The following is a 25,031-nucleotide window of genomic DNA, read 5'->3' as shown; positions in this document are numbered from 1 at the left end:
TTGCAAAGCCAGATTTGTCAGGTTCACTTGGTTGATGCACACATGCTTTTTCTCTGATTATAGTCCTCATAATAATTACTTTTATAGATACTTTGAATAGTGATAATCATTAACAAACTGTTCCCCATCCCCTTCTTGCACCTCTGACACTGTAGTTGCCATTGGCAAGTTTTGGCGCGCTGTATGTATAGAGTGCTTGGGGGGCCCCATGTAAAACTTGCATCGGGGCCCAATGCTCCTAAGCTACGCCACTGATATCATATATATTTTTGATAGTACTGATTACTGGCCTATAAAACCCTACATATTGGTAGATTTGTTATCTTTCTTATACTGGCTGTATATTGAGAGGTGACTCATCTTGAAGGGATTGTGCGGGGGGGGGGGGGGGTGGTTGAAAAGAAAACAGCCATTTGCCTGGGGCTTTTACCGGCTCCCTGCAGCTGTCATGTGCCTGCACCATACTCTACGATCTGCCATTCCCCGCCGCTGTCACCGGTTAATCATCCGTCTAACTAGGACGCGTGTGGCCACAGCTGCGCAGCCGCAATTGTATTTGTCTAGTAAGATGAATAATTGACCTATGTCGGCGGCGGGGAATGGCGGATCTTAGAGGACGGCGCAGGCACATGACAGATGCAAGGGGCCGGTAGAAGCCCCAGGTGAGTGTCCGTTTTTTTTTTCAAAACCCCCCAAAGAACCCATTTAAGCACTTGTTATATATGTTACGGCCAGAACCCAAAGTCTTGCCACTTCGGGTTCTGGCCAGTTAAACCTAGAAGTGGCCGTCTCGCTGCGGCTAATGTGCAAAATGAATGAATTCCTGGCAGATACTCTGCCATTCCTGTCCCCTGGCTCTGGCTCCTCCCCCTCCTACTGGCTTCTGGCAGCCAGGGACACACGCAGTGCAGCCAGAGTCGTTTGTCGCGGCAGGGAAGTAGAGCGGGAATGCTGCAGACAATGCTTCTGCCAGCACCCACTCTGCAGGAACGAACAGCAGGAAACCCTGCATTCCTGCTGCAACAAACAACTCTGGAAGCACTGCTTGTGTCCCCGGCAACCAAACCTCAATAGGTAAAGGGACAGGGGGAGTAGCCAGAGCTGGGGAAGAAGATCTGAGCCACCAGGATTTCATTCATTTCGCACATTAGCCGCAGCGAGACAGCCACTTCTAGTTTTGACCAGCCAGAACCTGAAGAGGACTCAAATTGCATATATATGTCTCAGATCAATACATAGTTGCAGGCAGGAAATAGTCAAGTGTTCGTAAACATGTAGCTTTTCAGTTTGGACTTAAAATGAATCTAAGGTGAGAGACATATGGAGGCTGCCATATGTATTTCTTTTTAAACAATACCAGTTATCCAGGGCACAAATTGTGTAAAGATTTGATTGTTATGACCTGCTGTTGTCCCTCAATGGTGAGAAAGAATTTGATAGGTTGTCCTGGCGATTCTTGCAATGCTTGTTAGCTCAAAAGGGCTTTCCAGCTCAACCTAACTTTTACACAAAGGTGTTCGTCTTATATGATAATCCCTCAGCATGTATCAGAGTTAACGGGCACCTGTCAGATGCTTTCCAGATCACAAATGATACTAGGCAAGGCTGTCCTCTTTCCCCTCCATTATATATCCTCTCTATGGATCACTTGGACATAGCTGTTAGATATCTTTGTGATTAAAGTACACCTGTGTCAGTACAAGATGGCAATCTTCACTGATGATATCCTCTTTTTTGTAACCAACCTACCATATACTGTAATTACCAAATATTTTCACAGGCATCAAGCTGTTTGGGTCCTTTAGTAATTTCAAAATTAATACTCAGAAAAGTGAAAGACTAAATATTTCTATCTCCCACAAGTGGAGCAAAGCACTAAGATGCTTCTTCCCCTTTAAATGGAGGGAAGACGAAATCACATATCTGGCTATGCAGAAAACTAAGAAGATAGATCTGCTCTTTAGTAGAACGTGTTGCCGTTGGAGTTTGATAAGGATTTGTTAGGCTGGACCTGTATGCCCCACTCTTGGATGGGGCAAATGAATATTATTTAGATGAACATAATACCTAGACTGCTGTACCCTTTACAATTACTTCTTATAGCAATATCTTCTTGGTTTTGGAAGAGGGTGAATAGACGATCTAACAGGTATGGGATAAGCTATCCTCTGGCCATAAAACCACTATGTATGTGGGTCCTCTTACGCCCCTCTGGGATAAGCCTATGTTTCCTCCAGGGATGGGAGAAACATTTTCACTGAGGAAGGTACTGGGAGAGAAAACTATGATCTCAAGTTTGATAACAGTGGGCTTTTTTTTTGTTCTGCAGAATACTCATTATCTAGTAAAGGGAAGGAGAATGCTTTTAAAATATTGGCACGGTGGTATCGCACCCCGGCAGTTCTTCACTCTTGAAGAGGTATCTTCTGTGTGCTGGAGGTGTGGTGGCAAGATTGGACTATGACTCATATATGGTTTTCTGTCCTAACATTCAGCCCCTCTGAGAGTAGTGATGGGCCGAATATAAAATTTTGAGTTCGTAAATTTCGAATGCGAATCTGCACAAAAATTTGTGAATCTGCAAATCTCCATAGACTTCAAGGGGCAGGCGAATTTCAAAACCTACAAAGACTTTTTCTGGCCACAAAAGTAATGGAAAAGTTGTTTCAAGTGGCCTAACACCTGGACTATGGCATGCCAAAAGGGAATGCATGGCAAAAGCCCCACCAAAAATTACGGAGTTGGCGCAGAGTCGTGTTTTAATCGCTAAAGGTCAGAAATCACATTACATTCCTAAATTGGTAGAATAAAGTGCTTTAAAAGATCTGGTGTGTGTACATGTCGATCAGGTAGTGTAAGGGTTATGCCCGCTTCACACTGACAGACAAAACGACACGTTTAACGCACCTCAGTCTTCAAACAACCGCAAAGACCTTTATTGATTATGTCAGGTGAGCATCTTTGTTTTTACTAGTTGACACCTCCAGAATATAAATGGTAGTCCTCTCGGCGGCAATCTTTGTGTAGTGGTGTGTAGTGGACACCGTGCTTGTGCGCACAATCGTGGGAGTGCAGGCAATCGCGGTTTTCCAGCCTCTATGGTCAGGCTGAAGTAGTTCAGTGACAGTTAAGTGACCAAAAAAACGATCGATTACAAATGATTCTTCGTATGAAGGATCGTAAATGATCATTTGGGACCACTAATGGACAAAAATCTCCAAACCAATCTGATGAGATTAATTAAATCGATCTGAATTTCGGTTCAATCTGATCCGTTTGGTTAGGAGATTTTTGTCCATTAGTGGTCCCAAATGATCATTTACGATCCTTCATAGGAAGAATCCTTCATAAATGATTGTTCGGCAAATTGTATCATTAGTGGCCACCTTTATACAGGGGGCAGTAGTGGATCCTAGATGCCAGTAGTAGTGTGAAGGATTATTGGGTTATGGTCGGTGCACTACTAGGACCAGCAGACCTGTCTCCTACAGCACTGTGGTTTTACACAGGGCCCAGTGGATACTAGATGCCAGTAGTGGTGTAAAGGCTTATTGGGTTATGGTCGGTGCACTACTAGGACCAGCAGACCTGTCTCCTACATCACTGAGGATTTACACAGGGACCAGTGGTTACTAAATGCCAGTAGTGGTGTGAAGGATTATTGGGTTATGGTCGGTGCACTAATAGGACCAGCAGACCTGTCTCCAACAGCTAACTTGTGCACTGGCCACAGAAGAGCAATACAATAGCAAAAAAAACAATCTATCAGCCCTAAGAAGGGACAATGTGGTAGCACCAAGAATCTGCACTGAGGACACAGAACACAGGCCTAGCTAATACTTTCCCTATCTCAGCAGCTCTCTCCTTGCTCTCACTAACACAGCAGCCACAGAATAAGTCTAGGATGGCTGCTGTCCTGGTGTTTTTATAGGGGGTGGGTGGCCCAAGAGGGGGTGCTAGCTGATTGGCTGCCATGTGTCTGCTGGCTTTGATGTAAGGGGTCAAAGTTTAGCTCAATAATGATGTATAGGGGGTGAATCAAAGAAGAAGGATTCTATTTCATCCCTTATTAGGCCTACTAGATGTTCATTAGTGCAAATGTTAGTGATCTTTGTAATAATTTGGTCCCAGTGTAAAGTGGGGGACAACCAGGAATGGGCAATACGCATACTACAAGCTGTAGCGAGTTTGGTATACAATTGGTTCTCTGCCTTTGATAAGTGATCATAAGTTATGTTTAGTAGGGAGTGTAATGGAGATAGGTTAATTTCCTTCCCACAGATCTCCTTAAAAAGTGTAGATGACTGCTTCCATATGTTGGAGACTTTGGGGCAAGCCACCAGACGTGCAAAAAGGTACCATCATCCTGGCAGCCTCTGAAGCAATTTCTTGAGTATTTTTTTGAGTAGTGGCAAAGTCTAGTGGGGGTGAGGTAGGTTCTAAAGAGGACCTTCAGTGAGGTTTCTACCAGGGAGGAATTGCTTGAGCATTTACTAGCGTGCCTCCATATTCTAGTCCATGTCTAGCTCGGAAGGGGTTCTCCCAAGTCTCTCTCCATGCTCTCTGGTAGGGGTGTTTCTCGTTATCTTGTGGTGTGATCAGTAGTCTATAGATTACCGAGATTGTTCTAGGTACCTCTCCCTTACTGACTAGATTACGTTCTATAACCGTTCTTTCAGGGGGAAGTGGTTGGGGGCTATAACCCTTAATAAAGTGCTGTATCTGAAGATATCTAAAGTGTTCTCTGAGGGGTACTCCCACACTTTGTCTTAGGTCCTGGAAGGGGATTAACTTGCTATTGGGGCAGAGATCTAAAATTGTGTTGAAGCCATTCTTAGTCCACCATTCGAACTGTTTTGCTTTGAGGCCTGGTGGGAAGTTTGGGTTTAGTGTAATAGGGATAAGGGGAGAGTTTGTAGACATCAGCTTATATTTAAATCGGAGTGCATTCCAAGTCTTAAAAGCGTCTAATGTGATCGGGTTTTTGAGGGTTTTAGGGAGAATGCAGGGTGGGCCATCCAGAGGATATCTTGCACTCTGTAGGGGGAGACAGAAACATTTTCTATGTCTCTCCATTGTGAGTTATGAGATTTGAAAGCGGAGCTGATAATTTGGGCTATTCTGGCTGCTTCTTGGAATTTGTGTAAGTTCGGTACTCCCAACCCCCCAGCATCCTTGTGGCCATGTAGTATCGAGGCTCTTATAGAGGGTTTCTTTTTCCCCCATATAAATTTCTTTATGTCTCTCTGAAGTGTCTCCAGTCTCGATCTCGGGAGAGATAGAGGGATCGACCTGAATAGGTAAAGGATCTTCGGGAGAACCATCATCTTGGTGGCAGTTATCCTGCCCATCCATGATAGTTTTAACCTGCTCCAAGCTAATAATTTGGATTTGATGTGCTTTATCAGGGGGTTATAGTTTGAGTCCAGAATTCTATCCAAGTCCGGGGTCAAGTGTACCCCTCACCTTGTCATTTTTATACTGTATACATATACAGTATATGTACACATGTTTTGCACCAAGGGTGCCTTGCAATAAACAAAATTGCACAGTATTTTCCTTGTTGCAAACTGTGGTCATCTTCTGTTCAGGTTTGTAACACAGTCATATGGCATGGGAAACTTACATTAATGTGACCCTGAGCAGTGGCTAAAAAAAAGAAATCTGGACTTACCTGGGGCTTCCTCCAGCCCTCCGTAGCCCGCAAGGTCCCCGCCATCCTCCTGGTCCCTTCCTTGCTTCCACTGGTGGCTCTGGTAATGCAGCGACTTCGGGCAGAAGTCGCGCATGCGCTCCTCCAGCACCTCATTGCCCCAGTTGCCGTAAGCCTCCTGCACATGCGTGGTTCTCTAAAGACTGAACAGCTCATGCACAAGAGGCTTACAACGACCGGCGTGATAACACGCCAGGGCCTCGCATTACCGCATTACCGTAGCATTACCGTAGCCTCCAGCGGAAGGAAGGGACCAGGAGAATGCCTGGGACCTCGTGGGCTACGGGGGGCTGGAGGAAGTACCAGGTAACTCCAGATTTATTTTTTTAGCCACTGCTCAGGGTCACTTTAATGTGACTTTAAGTTTTTGCCATTGGCTACTTACAGAAAGGACCAGGAATTGAAGGTTGAAGAATTTCAAAGGTCAGCTCCTAGCATAGCAGGCTGGGGATGCTCAATCCAAATCCAATTTCAATCCAATTTAAATCTCAGCATCTCCAAAGTGATCCACAAGTTTGAATGGGTTGAAGAGAACTGATGAATAGCATTCTTCTGTAGTTTCCTGTCTGCACACTGATTGAATGTCTCAAGAGAGCTGCAGCCAGCTTGAGTGCTTGGTGGTTAGCAGAGAGCACAGTGGGGTTGATTCACTAAACAAAATAGGTCACTTGACAAGCAGCCTATTGGGCCAATCAGAGTGCAGGGATCACATCATTTCAAATGATTGGACCCGAAGGGGCTGAGGGCGGGAGGAGAAGATCGCTCATTATTTGCAGGGAGGCAGCATAGCGCGCGATCCTGTGATTATGTGCACTATGCGGCCAGTAGTGCGCGTAGCGTGCAGCCAATTACATTTAAGTCACGCTGTGGAGATAGTTCGAGTAACAGGAGGTTACTCGCGCTATTTTGTTTAGTGAATCAACCCCTAAGAATGGTAATTAAAAAGTGCTGTAGGTCATTACAGTTATTCATGATAGATTTGTCTTCTCAACCTTTTGCAGATTGGAATTTAGTCAAACACGCCAAAGCTTTTCTTCTCTAAGTAGTGCATTTAACTCACTCAACAGTAATTTGATATTAAATTATAACTATTGATTTATATAGCGCCAGCATCTTCCGTGGCGCTGATTATGCCCACAATCCCACCCTGCACAGACTGGATACATACAATAAACTCTGTACTTTCATTATGTAAATTCATCTATGAACATAGGAGTACTTCTCAACATAATAGCATTTGGTCAGCATAGACTCAATCCTTATACACAAACATCTACCCTTTAGTGTAAAGTGTGTCCTAGCCGCTTTTTTGTATAGTCAAATTGGTCTCATCTGTAATGTATACCAGGCGCGGAGCTAGGGGGGGTCGGGGTAGGACAAGTGCCCCGGGGCGCCTGGTCCCCGAGGGCGCCCTCAGCCTGGCTGAGCTGCGGGGTTTTTGTTTTTTTTTGCGGCGGAGGGGAGGGGAGCAGCGCAGAGAAGAGGGAGAGCTGTGCGGACGGTGGGGAAGGGGGGCCATATCCCCCCTCCTTCCCTCACCTTAGGTGCTCTCTCTCTCCCTCGCTGTCCCCTCCAATGTCCGGGTGGCTCTTGGCTGGCAGCGGCGGGCGGAACTCACCTCCGTCTCGCTCCAGCGCCGGCCGGAAGTTCGAGTGCGCAGCCGCTGCTCTGGTCTGGACCAGACCAGAGTAGTGGCAGATCCATCCGGCGCTGCGACGAGACGGAGGTAAGTTCCGCCCGCCGCTGCCAGCCTGAGCCACCCGGACATTGGAGGGGACAGCGAGGAAGGGAGAGCAGCTCTTCTCTGCGCTGCTCCCCTCCTGCTGGGGAGGGGGACACCTGACCTGGCTACCTACTCTGGGCACATATACCCCTGGCTACATATACTGGACATATATCCCTGGCTACCTACTCTGGGCACATATACCCCTGGCTACCTACTCTGGGCACATATACCCCTGCCTACATATACTGGGCATATACCCCTGGCTACCTACTCTGGGCATATACCCCTGGCTACCTACTCTGGGCACATATACCCCTGGCTACCTACTCTGGGCACATATACCCCTGGCTACCTACTCTGGGCACATATACCCCTGGCTACCTACTCTGGGCACATATACCCCTGGCTACCTACTCTGGGCATATATACCCCTGCCTACATATACTGGGCATATACCCCTGGCTACCTACTCTGGGCACATATACCCCTGGCTACCTACTCTGGGCACATATACCCCTGCCTACATATACTGGGCATATACCCCTGGCTACCTACTCTGGGCACATATACCCCTGGCTACCTACTCTGGGCACATATACCCCTGGCTACCTACTCTGGGCACATATACCCCTGGTTACCTACTCTAGGCACATATACCCCTGGCTACCTACTCTGGGCACATATACCCCTGCCTACATATACTGGGCATATACCCCTGGCTACCTACTCTGGGCACATATACCCCTGGCTACCTACTCTGGGCACATATACCCCTGGCTACCTACTCTGGGCACATATACCCCTGGCTACCTACTCTTGGCACATATACCCCTGCCTACATATACTGGGCATATACCCCTGGCTACCTACTCTGGGCACATATACCCCTGGCTACCTACTCTGGGCACATATACCCCTGGCTACCTACTCTGGGCACATATACCCCTGCCTACATATACTGGGCACATATACCCCTAACTACATATACTGGGTACATATACCCCTGGCTACATATACTGGGCATTTATACCCCTGGCTACCTACTCTGGGCATATACCCCTGGCTACCTACTCTGGGCACATATACCCCTGGCTACCTACTCTGGGCACATATACCCCTGGCTACCTACTCTGGGCACATATACCCCTGGCTACCTACTCTGGGCATATATACCCCTGCCTACATATACTGGGCATATACCCCTGGCTACCTACTCTGGGCACATATACCCCTGGCTACCTACTCTGGGCACATATACCCCTGCCTACATATACTGGGCATATACCCCTGGCTACCTACTCTGGGCACATATACCCCTGGCTACCTACTCTGGGCACATATACCCCTGGCTACCTACTCTGGGCACATATACCCCTGGCTACCTACTCTAGGCACATATACCCCTGGCTACCTACTCTGGGCACATATACCCCTGCCTACATATACTGGGCATATACCCCTGGCTACCTACTCTGGGCACATATACCCCTGGCTACCTACTCTGGGCACATATACCCCTGGCTACCTACTCTGGGCACATATACCCCTGGCTACCTACTCTTGGCACATATACCCCTGCCTACATATACTGGGCATATACCCCTGGCTACCTACTCTGGGCACATATACCCCTGGCTACCTACTCTGGGCACATATACCCCTGGCTACCTACTCTGGGCACATATACCCCTGCCTACATATACTGGGCACATATACCCCTAACTACATATACTGGGTACATATACCCCTGGCTACATATACTGGGCATTTATACCCCTGGCTACATATACTGGGCACATATACCTCTGGCTACATATACTGGGGACACATACCCCTGCCTACATATACTGGGCACATATACCCCTGGCTACCGGTTCTGTGGACATCTCTACCCCTGGCTACCTGTTCTGGGGACATCTATACTGCTGGCCACCTATTCTGGGGACACCTATAGACCTGGGGCTACCTATTTTTGGGCAAGCATTGCTGTCATATTTAGGGGACATTCTGCCTATTTATGTGAAATGCTGTCTATTTATGTGCCTCATGACTGCTGAATTTGTCTTGTTGGGGGCCTCATGGTTACTGAATTTGTCTTGTTGGGGGCCTCATGATTTGTTGGGGGCCTCAAGATCGCTGAATTTGTCTTGTTAGGGGCCTCATGATTGCTGAATTTGTCTTGTTAGGGGCCTCATGATTGCTAAATTTGTCTTGTTGGGGGCCTCATGTTTGCTCATGATTGCGGAATTTGTCTTGATGGGGGTGGGGGGCTCATGATTGCTGAATTTGTCTTGGAACATGCTGGAAGGTACATACTGAGGGAGGGTGGGTGAGCGTGAGCCTGCTAACCTCCATGTACATTTGAAGGGGCGTGACCAAATGTGGAGTACCCATAACCACGCCCACATTTGGTCACGACCCTTCACCTTAGGGGGCGCATTAATAGTCTTTGTCCCCGGGCGCTGAAAACCCTAGCTACGCCTCTGATGTATACTTGCCTTACTATGTCTTAGATATCGCTTGTATGGGTATGGATGACTCGATAAGTTATCAGTTGTGTTTGTCAAGGACTTTTAATCTGTTAAACCAGTCTTTTGATTGAAACATCTACTATTTTGATACCTGGTTTACAAAACATGCAACATACTTGACTTTATTGCTTTATTCATATTTACTGAATTGTATGCTGTTTGTCTCTCATTTTGTTAAACTTTCTGTTCTCAGTAAAAAAAAAAAAAAGTTCTGCGCTGCTCAGTAGACTTCCCCGCCTACTCATTAAATGCCTGAACACAGAACAGACAAGACAGAAAACTGCACAGTAACTGCAACTGGACGTTATACAGTTGCTATGCAACCTGGCTTATCTTCTATTGTGACCTGGAGAATCAGTAGGATTTGTGAATGACCAAGCCTTTAGGATTTGACCATATATCACCTATTAATGGCTGCAGACTGAGTTATTTGTGGGGTATTGTAAACATATACCATCGGTATCCATACTTAATACACAAACCTTAATGTTACGATATAAAGACATAGCCCAGTACATGACCATTATTTTATCCAAATATAACTAAACACAGTATTCACCAACCTTCCAACATTATGACCAGCCACGATGTAGAAAATTTCAGTTGTTTTTCGTCTGACAGTGGAGTCTTCATCAGACAACAAAGCTTTAAGACTCTTCATAAAACCTGTACAGACATACATAAACATAAAAGTAGCTGAGTATTCTACAGTGCTAATCAACCATCAAGTCTGAATTTATCACATAGCATCAGATATTGTCGGCAGCTGAAAAGTGCGTTTTATTATTAATTTCATTTTATATATATTGTTTTTTGTTCCTACTGCGCACTAATTTAAAGAGACTCTGTAACAAACTTTTCAGCCTTAGTTCTTATATCCTATAAGTTCCTATACCTGTTCTAATGTGGTCTGGCTTACTGCCGCCTTTTCTAGTTGCACTGTCACTGTAATATATCTAATCTTCTTGTCTTTGTCAAGCTTTGTCGATCCAGAGAGGAATGCACTGCCTCTGCTGTGATAGGGAGAAGTTATGCACCCACCCTCCACACCCCATGCAGGCTCTGTGTGTGTGCTTTGTTTATCCCTCACATACAGGTCTCTGCTCTCAATTTCAACTTGTCTCAGGGGGGAGGGAGCTGCCCATGCTGAGAAACTGTGAGAATTCCTGACTGGAGTGCAGATAATTCTCTATGTAATAAAAACATGTAGTATACTGTAACATGATATATATATATATATATATATATATATATATATATGTATATATATATATATATATATATATATATATGTATGTGTATATATATATATATATATATATATATATATATATACAAACATCACTTCCTGGTTAGCAGCCATGTTTTTTGTTTGTAAACGCTGCATAAAACTGGCGATAAAAAGTCAGAATCGCGTCAGGGAGCGACAGAAAAGGCAGAGAGGGATCCAGGAGATCACAGTGACTCGATTGTTGTGTTTTTTATTGTACAAATCGGACAGTACAGATTCTCTTTACGTTTTTTTTTCAGCATGTCTTAGACTGTCAGCTGAAATGCTCATGAAAGATTGTTTGGGGGAAATACATTATACCTAACTTTGAATATCACGTACAAATGAGTGTGGAGTACATGTCCACCAAGGCAAAGTCTGGAGCAAAGGCACATTAAAGAATACCCGAGGCAAGCTCCTATGTAAGAATGGAGGGGGCAGGCATGTATGTGAAGGAGTCCTCATGCCCACTGCTCCGCCCAATTCATCTCCTCCCCCCACCGTTCCCTTGTTAAAGCCCCCATAAGTGTTCCAAGTCGCAGCCAGGTCACTCTACTGCGTAAGCACTGGCCCTACGCTTATGCAGGGCTAGTGCGACGTAGGTTAGGGTGGACTGAATGTTGTCAATTAATCTGGATATGGCTGCTTTCATAATAGAATGTGGATCCCCTATTTCGTAGTATAGTTGCTGTTTGGGCTTTACAAGGAAGACATGTGAATGACAGCTGTGAAAGTGAGCTTTAATTCAATCATTGGGGAATAAAACAACACATACAGTGCGAGCCGACAGTTCATCCCTCAGTGTAGCAGCTTTGCACAAGTTTAACCTCCCTGGTGGTACGCAGTTTCAGAGGCTGCATCCACGGGAGGATTTTTTAAAAGTAAAATGTAATTTAAATGCCTAAGCTAGCACTTAGCTAGCTAACTATGCCCCCCAAGCCCCGCCGGACGTAACTAACCCCCCCCCCCCTCCCGATCGCCTCCGGCAATATTTACCCCTCCGCAATCCCGCGAGAGCCGCAGCTTCACCATTTAGCTTCACTCGTCACTATGGCGACGATGGGACATGACGTCTGATGTCATCGACGTCATGCGCTGTCCCGATCCTCCCCATAGCGAAGCCTGGAGCTGATTGGGAGGCTGCGCCATCACAGGATCCCTGGGGGGGTACGTATAACGGTGGCGATCGGGGGAGAGCGGAGGGACTTGGGGGGCATGGTTAGCTAGCCAAGTGCTAACTTAACCATATAATGCACATTTTATTTTAAAAAATCCTCCGGGGGCCATGTGATCCTCTCCGGCGGCTAGCCTGAGCATAGGTCGGGCTTACCGCCAGGAAGGTTAAGAAGTGGTATTTATTACACAGATTTGCACTGGTTTTGCAATGTTCTTCCAGTACGAGATTTCTCGAAATTCATGCAAAACTAGTATAAATATCTTCATATTTTGTAAGAAGAGAATGTACTCTCAGAAAACTTGCCTATTACAATTAGTAGCAAAGAGGAAGAAAAAAAAACTGGTGTAATTGCTTTGATAAATCTGCCCCACTGTTTCTTGAGAAATACAGTATTAATTACACATTCTTCAACTGACACATACAGTAGTTGGCCTTCTCCCTCACTGTCTCCCTCACTGTTTAGCGTAACAACATGTCAACTCCTGTTTGAATAGCAAACTTAAAGAGAACTTGAACTGAAAATAAAAAGTCAAAATAACCATACACAGGTCATACTTACCTGTGTAGTCAACTACTCATTCTCCTCTCCTGTGTCCCAATTGCCCACTGTGATCAATGGATTTCTCCGTCCTCCATTTTAAAAATGGCCACTACCCCCTAACAGCTTCCTGGTCAGCACACTGTTCAACTGTAATATCACCCACTTGAGCCATAGGGGGACATGGACATTACCTTGCACATTCAGTTGTAACTGACAGCTGCTAATATATAACTGACAGCAACTGGTATATTTCAGTTCTGACAAAATATGGTCAGAACTGGAAGGGATCACTGTAAGAAGAAAATGTTGAGCCTCTGAGAGGAACTGACGGTGAGGGTAGTATGGAATATTTATTTGCAGCTACGTCATGTGTTTATTTTAAATAATTTTCCTCGCTTCAGGTTCCCTTTAAGCTGTAATCAGAGGATACTTACCCAAGTTCATTGCCCGGTAGACGTGCTCTGGATCATGCATTAGATCACAAAGTGCCATGAGGGCTCTCTGCCGGGTGATTAAATCAGGGCTCTGCAGCTCTTCATTTAGTTTTGGTAAGGCTCTCTCACCGAAGGCAACTTGAGCCTTTGTGGGGTCGATGTGAGGCGGTAGGTAAGCAGATATTCTTGCTTCAGCCATTCTTTTGCCACAGAAATGCAAGACTGTTGTAAAACAGTTCTGTGGTCCTAAGGAAAATAAAGAGCTGTCAGTTATTGTGTCAGATACATTATATGTTGGTAGTGCAAAGTGCCAAGAGTCTACATAGCTGTCCCATGACATCGTTCAGCAATCCATCATGGCAGCTTGCTAAATGATGAGTGAAGTGGGAGTGCATTGAGCTATTTCATCTCCCACCCTGTGTGACACCACTCGCTTGTTTACCATGAATGTATATGTACAGAAAACTCAATGAAATGCTGCATGCAATCACAGTAGGTCCAAAGGCATCTGCCGGTGCTTGTCCCTCATGGACGTGGTCCACAAATCCAGAACTCAGAATCAGAATAAAAGAAAGAGAGACAGCACTCTTGCTGGCAGTGAAGTGTATGCATTCTGCACTGTGCTAATTAATTTAAATTTATTTCATATGCATTGAAAATATAAGGGGGGTTAATTGAGACTTAAAGTCCCTTACTAAGCTTCACAATCTACCACATTTGAGAACCAATTTTTCTGTGGGAAGCTAAATAATCTTCTGGCATATCTTTGGATTGTGGAAGGACAGTGGAGCATTTAGAGGAGACCCCCTGACACATATATATTTGTTAGGAGTACTCCATTATTTAAATACCTTTCAGGTTAGTTCTTATATGATTATTTGCTAACCTCCGAACTTTATGTAACAGACTGACAATGACTAGTTCAAGTACCCAATGGAGTGTGCACACCATGCATTGAGAACCTAGACTCTAAGGCACGTGTATCAAACATGCAGCCTACTGTAAACCTCTGTGCAGCTCCAAGGAGTCACCATCCCATGTAGAGAGCACTTTGGAGTGTGCCGGGGGAGATGATGGTCATAGCAACATGTTCCCTACTTCAAAAGTTACACAATTCTGTACTGCCAACTCCTCTTTGATTTAACCATACTATGGTCATAACTGAGGAGACAGAGACACATCTTGTCCTCCTTCTACAAAGACTTATTGTCTGATACTCTACGGCCAACATATCTTTTTAAGGAGAGGTGGGAGGCATGGCTTGGTGCTGAATTTTCAGACGAACAATGGCATAAAGTATTTGAACTTGTTCATAAGACTGCACTTAATATGATCACCAATTAACTAAACTTAAAACATTTCTCTGGATGGTACCAGATGCCAGCCAGGCTGCACAACATTTCAGGCACACTTTCAGATAAGTGTTGGAGATGCCTCACTGACACAAGTGACCTTTTACATATCTGGTGGTCATGCCCGATGTTGACTGGTTTCTGGTCTCAGGTGAGGAAGAAAGCAGTTAAAATATTGTGGCAAATACTGAGCCTGACTCCAGAAACCTTTCTTCTTAAAGGATACCCGAGGTGACGTGACAAGATGAGATAGATATGGGTATGTACAGTGCCTAGCAAACAAATAACTATGCTGTGTTCCTTTTCTTCTTTCTCAACCTGAAAGAGTTAAATATCTGGTATGTAAGTGGCTGACTCAGTCCTGACTCAGACAGGAAGTGACTACAGTGTGACCCTCACTGATAAGAAATTCCAACTATAAAACTCTTTCCTAGCAGAAAAATGGCTTCTGAAAGCAGGAAGGAGATTAAACGGGTCAATAGTTCATAGAGTTTAGCTCTGGCACACTTCAATGAATGTGTCATTGAGCAAAAACAATAAAACAGTTAAAACTTAAAAAGTAGTCAAAAAAGAAAAAGGATGACATGTGGCACTTCCCACATAAGTCGTGAGTAAATGTGCTATACAGCGCAAAATATATGTATATCGCTGGCCTGCTATGGTCTGGCTATTAACCTCTGGCTAAGTCAAAATGACCTGTGCTCCGCAAGAATGTAGAGAAAAATACAGTCAATGGCAGTGAACCAGAAAAAAAGCTGAAGCGTGCACCTTCCGTCAGATGGTTTTATTGTCCTCAACAGTGACAGCCAGTGCATCAAGGAAACAGCCAATTATGACACTAAAATGCATGGTACAGTCCAATGTGCAAAACCATGGTGTACAACACCTCTTGCATGTCCATGAAGGCAGGCTCAGCGATACTGGAGGTGGGTGCGGGTACTAGATGGTGGGGCGACAGCCGTTTCGCGCCTGATCGACGCTTGGTCACGCGTACCACACTCTGGTACACTGTGGTACGCGTGACCAAGCGTCGATCAGACGCGAAACGGCCGTCGCCCCACCATCTAGTGCCCGCACCCACCTCCAGTATCGCTGAGCCTGCCTTCATGCAAGAGGTGTTGTACACCACGGTTTTGCACATTGGACTGTACCATGCATTTTAGTGTCATAATTGGCTGTTTCCTTGATGCACTGGCTGTCACTGTTGAGGACAATAAATCCATCTGACGGAAGGTGCACGCTTCGGCTTTTTTTCTGGTTCACCACCAAAACTTTAAAAGTAGATTTAAACATAAAATAAAACTGTGTAATATCTTAAGCGAAGGAAGACAGATGCAAACATTTGTTTCATTAGTTCATTTCGCCTGGGGTGTCATTTAATGCTGCAGAGGCTTGCATACCTGCCCTTTGGAGATCATCACTGCCCTCTCCATTAAGGTGGAGCATCATAATGGGGGCCCCACTATAGCAAGAGCTGTATCATAGTGTGGATTCTATAACAAGAGGGGAGCAAAATAAGGGGAGCGCTATAGTGGGGAGAGCACCATACTGGGGTCCAGGAACTATAATGGGGGAGCATCAGGGCATTATAATGAGGGAGCACCATAAAGTTGGCAGTCTGTGAAAGGGGTTACTGTAACATAAAAGGAACATAATGAAGACACTGTAATAAGGTTAGAGGACCCCATACTTTGGATGACGGTACATAGGATTGGTAAGATATTCAGAGGAACATCTACATTATTCCCTGCAATACAATAAACAAGAGTGCCCGCTTATGTCCTCCTTTAAGTCAGAAAAAATAAAAGGAAGTACTGGCATCATTTGGAGATTACATCCCAACAATTCACCTCTTTCATGTTTATTATTATTCCTTGGGCCAGGTAACTTTACACAGCACATTGTAACACACAGCAATTGAATTACAGTATATTCTGGCGTATAAGACTACTTTTTAACCCTTGAAAATCATCTAAAAAGTCATGGGTCGTCTTATACGCCGGGTATCATTGATGCCAGATGATACGCACTATCCTGTTACCACCTCTCAGATCTCGCTGCTGAGGACTGTAGTGAAGTGGCGCAGGCACACATGTGCGAGATCTGAGAGGCAGAGAAGGAGGTAAATAGAATAGAAGGGTGGGCCAGATGGGTGAAAGAGGCGTGTTTTATGGGCACAGCGCAATCTATTCTTCCATACCGCTCTGATAAACAGGGAGACAAGGAGAGCTGACCAATCCACTTAGGGAGAGGGAGATTTGACCAATCCAACCAGTCAATCGCCTATATACTGTTTTATATACCGGGTACTACATACAGTACAGCACCAGTATCTGTTCATACACAGCACCAGTATATGATGTTTTTATTTTTATTTTTATTTGGTGTGCGTTGGAACAGGGGGGTAGTCTTATACGGCGAGTATATCCCAAACTCTATATTTTAACTGGAAAAGTTGGGGGGTCGTCTTATACACCCAGTCGTCTTATACGCCGGAATATACGGTAGATGAAAAGCAGGCAGTCAGTTGTCATGCATTAAGTTGTACAAAATTTTGTGCTTTTCCTGTGACCACTTGGAGCACCTGTGACTTGAGAATGAGCATGTTAGATACTGGACCTAAGATTCAACAAGATCATTACTGCAGAATATAAGAGAACAAGAGAACCAACAAACCTGGTACGGATGTGTGAAAAAAACTGTTGGCAATTTGATGGCAAATGTCTGTAACCGTAATCCGAGCTATATCTGCCCATTGCAAGGACTGCTAAATGGCTAGCAAAATATAAGTTTTATGATTGCCATCAAATGTTTACCCTTTTGCTGTGAACTTGAATTATCCGGGATTTATTACACAAAAAGTGTCACTGTAGATGTCCACACAACAGCAAGTACAAAACTGCAATTTCATTAATATATGAGCAGTCTTTGCTGTGGTCCGATATGACCCAGATCATACTTACATCATGACCAGGGGCGTAGCAATAGGGGTTGCAGCAGTAGCGACCGCATCGGGGCCCTTGGGCCAGAGGGGCCCCAAAGGGCCCTCCCTCAAATGCAGTATTAGCTCTCTATTGGTCCTGTGCTGGTAATAATCACTTCTATAGACACTTTGAATAGTGGTAATCATTAACAAGCTGTTCCCCATCCCCTTCTTGCACCTCTGACACTGTAGTTGTCCTTGGCAGGTTTTGGTGCGCCGTATAAATTGTTATGTATAGAGTGCTTGGGGGGCCCCAATGTAAAACTTGCATTGGGGCCCACAGCTCCAAAGCTACGCCACTGATCATGACTGATCATGACTTTTATCATCTATCACCTAATAGCAGGTAATTTTCAAACAACACAGGTCAAGTTGATGATCACTTATATTCCTAACTCTCCTCTGTTCTCCAGCTAGACCATTATTACAATAATCTTAATGCTTTGAATTATTCCTGCATAAATGAAAAAAGTAACAGAGCCAGAAACATGCTAATAATGCTGCTCACCGATAAGGAATATTTGCAGATTCCCCACTACTTCAGAACGCGGCACCCACTGCTCCTCACTATCAAGAGGCTGAGCAAGCGTGCTGTGGTTGCCAAGCAACCAATTATTACTCAGCGTAAGGAGCGTGATGTCGAATACCCCTTGTAGGAAAGCGCCCAAAGTGCAAATAGCATAGCTACGTAACTTGCGTATGCGGCGTTATCGTTCGCCTATTCAGCAGCAACGAGTTTTACGTGAGGGCGTAAGACGATATCTACATACCTAGCCTAGCGCACATTAAATCAACACATACACGTATTATTTTATATTATGAAGCTTGGCGCCATATTTATAATCTGCAGCTGGCCTGATACATTTCCTCCTGGCGTATTCCATGATTGGCTATTCCTAGTACTATGTTTTTTCCGCCCACTGACCTAGTCTGACTCTCAGTCTCCGCCTCTACGTCCTCTGATGCCACTGAAACCCCGCCCATGGCTTGCAAGCCGTTACCCTGGTAACCCTGGAGTACTCCCGGACACTGCCCTGGGGAGCTCGGCACCGCTTCTTCTTCAGTTGCCCGAATTCCTGTCCATCGCCTGAGAGTCCGGGAGCCCGCCATGCTGAGCCAGCCATTATCCCCTGTGCCCAGAGACAGGCTCATCTCCAACATCCCTAAGGCAAGAATTCTGCCAGCATCGTTTCTCTGTTATTCTTCCCTTGTTATTGCATGTCAGCAGTGCCCCTGGCTCTAGTGATGGCATTGCATGGTCACATTGCGCCGTAGTTCTTTTTGAATTTTTATTGCTGACCACACACAACCCAATCTTCTTGGGCTTTCAATTTCAAAATAATTGTATCAATTTATTTTTATTCATACTTATATGTATTTATATAGTGTGATGTCATTATATAGCGTGGGCATATTCTGCAGCACTTTAGAGCTAGGACCCACTAATGCAATTGGTGATCGCTTTTCGTGGGAATTTTTGTAGTGTTTTTCGGAGCAATTGCTGTCAATCTTGCATTGAATCCAAGCTGTTTACACTGCGATTCCGATTTGCAATTTCAGAATCAGAACCGATTTGAGATCTCTTTAGGTCAGGGACGGATCTAGGGGGGGGCAAGCGGGTCTCTTGCCCCAGGCGCAGTTTGTTAAATTCTTAAAAAGGCGGCAAAATGTGGATGGGGAATGGCAGATTAGGCGCCAAAACCTGACCTTGCCCCAGGCGCAACTTGGGGCAACTTGGTCTAGATCCGTCCCTGCTTTAGGTTTGTTAGTAAAAATGCTGAAAAATCACTTTCAACTGGGAATACAAAAATTATTTTTCACCGATCCTATACTTTGTATTGAAGCACAAACGCTCCAATAATGCTGCATGCACTGCGATATTGAGAAATTGCAATCACTACTGTGAGATCACCTCCATTTACTTTTTTTTAATTTAGCACTTTTAGAATCGCTGGTGATTCCAAAACACTGCTAAAAGCTCTCTAATGGGCCCCAGGTCTCACAGAGCATATAGTCATACTGCTAACTAATCCCTACCATAATCATAATGTTCAGTTTCTAGGCTAAATTGCATCCAGGGCAAGGGTGTACAAATTGACAGTCACACAGCCACAGGTCACAAGTAGATCTGCCTACTTACTAGTGACCAGCCACACATCCAGGAGGAAGCAGGGACCAGGAAAACACACAGGTGAAAAGAGCCTGGAAAGCCGATGGGCACCACGCACTGACAGCCTGAACTACCGCTACAGGACATCAGGTGTCATCATGCATTGGTGACGTGATGATGACTTGACGTCGCACGCAGGCAGCTGCAGGGCGCCCAGGAGGAGTCAAGGAAGGTGATCCCACTGGTTATTTTTTTTTCTTCTTCTATTTGGCTGCACTGCACGTCACCAGCTCCCTAGCACAGAGGCAAACCCAGGATTTTCAAAGGGGGGTTCCTGAGAGGTCTCCCTAAGCAAATCCTTGATCACGTTCATGTAGTTGAGCGTTCTCTGCTCATGCGCACTATGTTAAGCCACGGGAGCGCGATCAAGGATGCGTGCTGCTGGGTCAGTGCATGTGCAATAGTGCTCGACTTGGATTCTGTATCGGGTCAGACAGCAGTTTAAAGAAGAGGAGCAGGAGGACAGCGAGGGACCAACAAGCCTATGGGGGATGGAAGAAGCCACAGGTAAGTAAAAGAACACTATTTATATTCACGTCTGGTATCTTAAAATAAAAGTTATATACTCCCCTAATGTAGAGGGAAGGCTGTGGATCCTATAGAACCTTCCCTGCCCTCTCTCGGGGGAATTTTTCCAGTGCTGTACCCTATTCGCCACCTCCTGTCCCCGAGTACTTCCAAAGATGAGCGACTTCTAACTGCACACGCGTAAGAGTGCGTTCGCATGCTACGGAACTGCCTGTCTTCGGAAGTACTTGTGGACAGGAGGGTTTCGGGAGGTGGCAAATTTGAATTAGGTACAGCGCTGGAACAACTTCACCAAGAGAGGACAGGAAAGGCTCTATAGGAGGGCATTACTTCTCTATATAAAAGTATATGACTTTTTTTTCAAGTCCCTACACATTTATACAGAAATTTCAAGTGCTGGAGATTCCCTGTGACATATTACACTCACTGTCACACAAACTGTGTGACAGTCTCACTCACTTGCTGGCTTCTGCTGCTGCTTCAGACTGTGGTTGGCTAGATGTGTGTGGTCTCCCTTCCCGCAGAGCAGTCTGTCCTAGCCTGACTTCACTATGGGACGTGAGCTGCCAATGCCTGGGAGATTTATGCTATGAGGAGGGAGACCCAGGTCACCGTGCTGTTGCTGGGGCCAGAACACTCACTTATTCCTGGCTGGCTGTAATAGGGACGGAGCTGCAACAGTCGGGATGCCTCTCTCACTGTCTGAGTGACTGGAGACGTCAGCAAGGTAAAAGAGAGACTCACTCATTAGGTGTACAGAGAGGGGGAGGAGGACGCTTGATAGCAGACTGACTGGATGCTTGGTACAGGCATCACGGGTGGGGGATTCTGGGTAATGGTAACCTCCCCCTGTCTACGCCACTGTAGCAGTTATGTCCTTCTGCCTGTGCCCCCTTCTTCTACTTGTCGGTCTCTGCCCAGGGCGGTCGCCCTGCCCGCACTGCCCTAGAAACAGCCCTGATGTTCATCACAGTCTAAGGCCAGTTTTTTTCTTTGGGTATGGGGGCATTAACTTATCTGCATGTTTTTGGGCATGTGGGAGGAATACTACCGCACAAACATGGGGAGAACATTCAAGCTTCATATAGATAGTGTTCTGGCCCAGAACTAAAGCTAGGACCTGGCACGACAAGGCAATAGTGCTACTCTCTACATCGTTTGCTCAGGTGGATCTTATGCTAGGTACACACAATGAGCTTTTCCATGAAAGTGAACAGAAAATCGATCGGAAATCAGATCAGACATGTTTGAAATAATCGTTCTGACAGGAAATCTGCCAGAAAATCTCATTGTGTGTATTTAGCATAAAGGTGCTCGATAATGATCCATTTTAGCTCAAATCAGATAGTGTTGATGTTACCAATCAACCACAAATGATTATCGATGAAATTATCGATACCTTTTTTGGATCAATGCTATCTAAAAGGATCAAAATGGTTACATTTTTTATCCTATTTATGGGCCCAATCGATCTTTCATTTCAATCACAATTATCAGATCGGAAGGTTGATTGTCTGCTTAAATTGTATTGTTAATGGACACTTTAAGTTTTTTGGCTTTACAATTCAAATGAACTAACACATTTGGTCTAAGTCAATTCCAAGAAATTACTAGTGATGATCGAACACCTAGATGTTCGGTTAGGTTCGGCTGACGTCATCCAGCCCGCCTGCCCCCTCCCGCCACCAGGGGGCGCCGGTCCTTGCGCCACCGTCGGGGGGGGGGGGGAGGAGGGGTCAGACCGGCTCTCGGGAGGACCAGCGCCTCCTGGTGGCGGGAGGGGGCAGGCGGGCTGGATAACGTCAGCCGAACCTAACCGAACCTGAACATCTAGGTGTTCGATCATCACTAGTAATTACTCATTCTTAACTTGACAGCTTGATTTTGCATAGGTGAGATCATCTCATTAGGTCGCAGCAATCACAGTTAAAATGTGTGTAGCTAGGGGAAGTTTTTTAGATTTTGGCATCCATTGCCATAAAATGTATATGCATAAATCATAGAATGCCATATATTGTGTCCATTTTATGGTTATTGTGCATTCTGGAACAATAGCAGCGATATAATTGTGTAATTTTTCATGTAGTACAATACAGTGGCTTTTGCCATAGAATTATTCATTCATGCTCTATGGAGTTGTCAAAAGAATGCATTCTATGAGCGTTTTATTATGAATGATTGAGTATGGTATGTTGTGCACTGTGCACACCTTCTGAATCTATATATAGTTATACCTGTATGTTTATTTTAGATATTTAATGTGTAGTAGTGTGCCAGCTATATAAACAGTCAAACATGCTATTTTTTGGTTAATATAATGCTGGGAATACACATTACGTTTTTCGCATTCGATTTTGCGCGCAATCTATTAGCCATTCAAATTTCTGGTTGATTCTCTTATCTTCCACTTGTTTTTCTTATCTTTTTTCTATTCACTTCTATGAGAAATCGAGCGGAACATAATCAAGCGGACCATCGGACATGTCGGAATTTTATCATCGAAGGCATCTTTCGGAACGATTCTTCGCAAAAAACGTAACGTGTATTCCCAGCATAACAGAAGTCACCAGCTGCAATTATCAGTATTATACTAGTAATTATGTACATTTTGTTGCTTAAATTGCTGCTGGCAGGAATTATGGGAAACAGTAAAAATATAACTAACTGTAGCAAACTATCAGGGCCGGCGCTTCCACGGGGGCAAACTGGGCAATTGCCCAGGTCCCCAGAACCACCTGACAGGCCCCTCTTGCCCAGGTCTCTTTGCAAGTGAACATTGGTCCCCAGCAGAGTATTTGAAGCAGCACAAACTCACCTGTCCAGTCAGCACGCTACTCCTGTGGTCTGTGTGCTTCCATCCTTATCCCCACTATTCTCCTCTTCATGATCCAATGGCATGCTATGTGAGTACTGGTCACTGAGGCGCCCAGTAAGGATGCAGACGGAAGCACACAGACTGAAGGAGGAGTGCACCGGCCGGACAGGTGAGATCACTCCACTGCCAGTTGTGGGGAGACCTGGGCAAGGGATCTGCCAGCTGACTCTACCGCCCCCAGGGAACACCTATACATTTGTTGAGGGTAAGGGGGTGTTGCGGGTCATGGAGTCACCTATAATATTTAGCCCAGGGCCCCATTGTGCCCAGAACCGGCTCTGCATGCTAGTGATACTAGCTTTGAATGGACAGCCTTAGTGGAATAGGCATGAAATGACACAGTGTTGGCCTGAGCCTCACATCAAGCAGCTTTTGTGTAAAATTAGATATTTTTAAGTTGTGTGCCTAACAGAAGCGCAAGGTGAGATTTCCTCAATATGCTGAAAACAGCTTAATGGTATTTTTGTCCTTTTTTTTTTTTAAACATAGTCTTGCTAACTCTTGTACCTCTGAGAAGAATTACATGATCTGCTGTTTGGTTGGTCATTGTCAAAATGACATAATACATTTCTTATCTACAAGTTTCTGGCCTATGGCTGCTGTTGTTAAAATAAACATAACACAAGTTAAACTAAAGAAAATTACTATGCTAAAAATAGTATAGACCTTGGTATATTTTGGTGAAGCAAGTGGGCATCTTTTTTAGAAACCATTATCTGGCAAAGGGGTAGTATCACATTTGGTTACTGTACTTCATACATGTAGCAACTTTCAGATCACTAGATCTTTTATCAGCCTGGTGGGAGACTTGTATTTAGAAACATTGTAAGCAATTCCATCCCATTAAGCTGTTGGAGCAATACAACCAAGCAATCAATATTTTCAGTTGAAATACGGATTTTAAGCTGGGCACTGAATCAGTTGCTGTCAGCTATAACACAATGGACAACTAATGAGAAGTTGCGTTATAGCTGACAGCAACTGATTCAGTGTAAACCCAGCCTAAGTTGTATCAAGTCAATGGCTTTCTTCAATAGAATTTCATTAGAAATCATTCTAAACTGGTCATATCAGCTGTTTGTTTGTTTTTCTGTTTATTGAGCAACCTACAGTAATCATCAGTTCCCATCTCCGTTTTTATTTTGATTTGCGTCTGCAAAATCTGTTGAAAGTTATTGTTGACTGTGAGAGATATAATTGATATCCCCTAGATTTCATCCAAGCCATTAAAGTGGACCTGAAATCTTGCACCGGACAGAAAGAAAACATAGAGAAATGCACCCAGCACCCTGTTTGTATTTAGAGAGTTTAGGGTGTCTAATTCCCCCTCATCTGTGACTAATCACAAGTGTAATTTGATCTCTCAGCTGTGTCAGCTGGCTGTAGGATGTTAACCCTATGGCTGCTTCCTTGAAAGCAGGAAGTAGACACACTGCAGATTTATTGCAGGATTTGAATCAGCTGTAACAAAGAAATGTTTTTCCTGAAAGGTTATTTATGCTGTTGCTTATCTTTAAAGGGAACCTGAACTGAGTGAAATTATTTAAAATAAACATATGATGTACCTGCAAAAGAATATTACATACTTGTCTCGCCATCACTTCCTCTCAGAAGTTCACCATTCTTCTAACAATGATTCCTTCCAGTTCTGACAAGATTTTGTCAGAAATGAAATATATTAGTTGCTGTCAGTTATAGCTGAAAGGACAACTCATGTTTCCCTATAGCTCA

General features: G+C 44.7%; 2 protein-coding genes across 4 annotated transcripts in view; one reads left to right on the top strand and one right to left on the bottom strand.

The window, feature by feature from the left end:
* Nucleotides 1–18,703, bottom strand: part of RSPH14 (radial spoke head 14 homolog) — a 271,996-nt gene extending 253,293 nt beyond the window's left edge. Inside the window, exons 1-3 of one of the 3 annotated variants that reach the window (XM_068238355.1) lie at nucleotides 18,653–18,703; nucleotides 13,393–13,638; nucleotides 10,534–10,636 (exon numbers count right to left, since the gene is read on the bottom strand). In XM_068238355.1, the coding sequence (XP_068094456.1) occupies nucleotides 10,534–10,636; nucleotides 13,393–13,591 (302 nt within the window). In that variant the 5' untranslated portion in view covers nucleotides 13,592–13,638; nucleotides 18,653–18,703. Of the gene's footprint in view, nucleotides 1–10,533; nucleotides 10,637–13,392; nucleotides 13,639–18,235; nucleotides 18,335–18,652 lie in introns of those variants that run through there. The other 2 variants (XM_068238353.1, XM_068238359.1) reach the window with 2 other exon arrangements.
* Nucleotides 18,476–25,031, top strand: part of RAB36 (RAB36, member RAS oncogene family) — a 70,643-nt gene continuing 64,087 nt past the window's right edge. The window contains exon 1 of the mRNA XM_068238364.1: nucleotides 18,476–18,895. Within this exon, the coding sequence (XP_068094465.1) occupies nucleotides 18,836–18,895 (60 nt within the window). The 5' untranslated portion in view covers nucleotides 18,476–18,835. The remainder of the gene's footprint in view (nucleotides 18,896–25,031) is intronic.

Source organism: Hyperolius riggenbachi, chromosome 1 (genome assembly GCF_040937935.1).
Source record: "Hyperolius riggenbachi isolate aHypRig1 chromosome 1, aHypRig1.pri, whole genome shotgun sequence".
NCBI classification, from domain to species: domain Eukaryota; kingdom Metazoa; phylum Chordata; class Amphibia; order Anura; family Hyperoliidae; genus Hyperolius; species Hyperolius riggenbachi.
The sequence above is the reverse complement of the archived record's forward strand: the minus strand, read 5'-3'. Positions and strand labels throughout refer to the sequence as shown.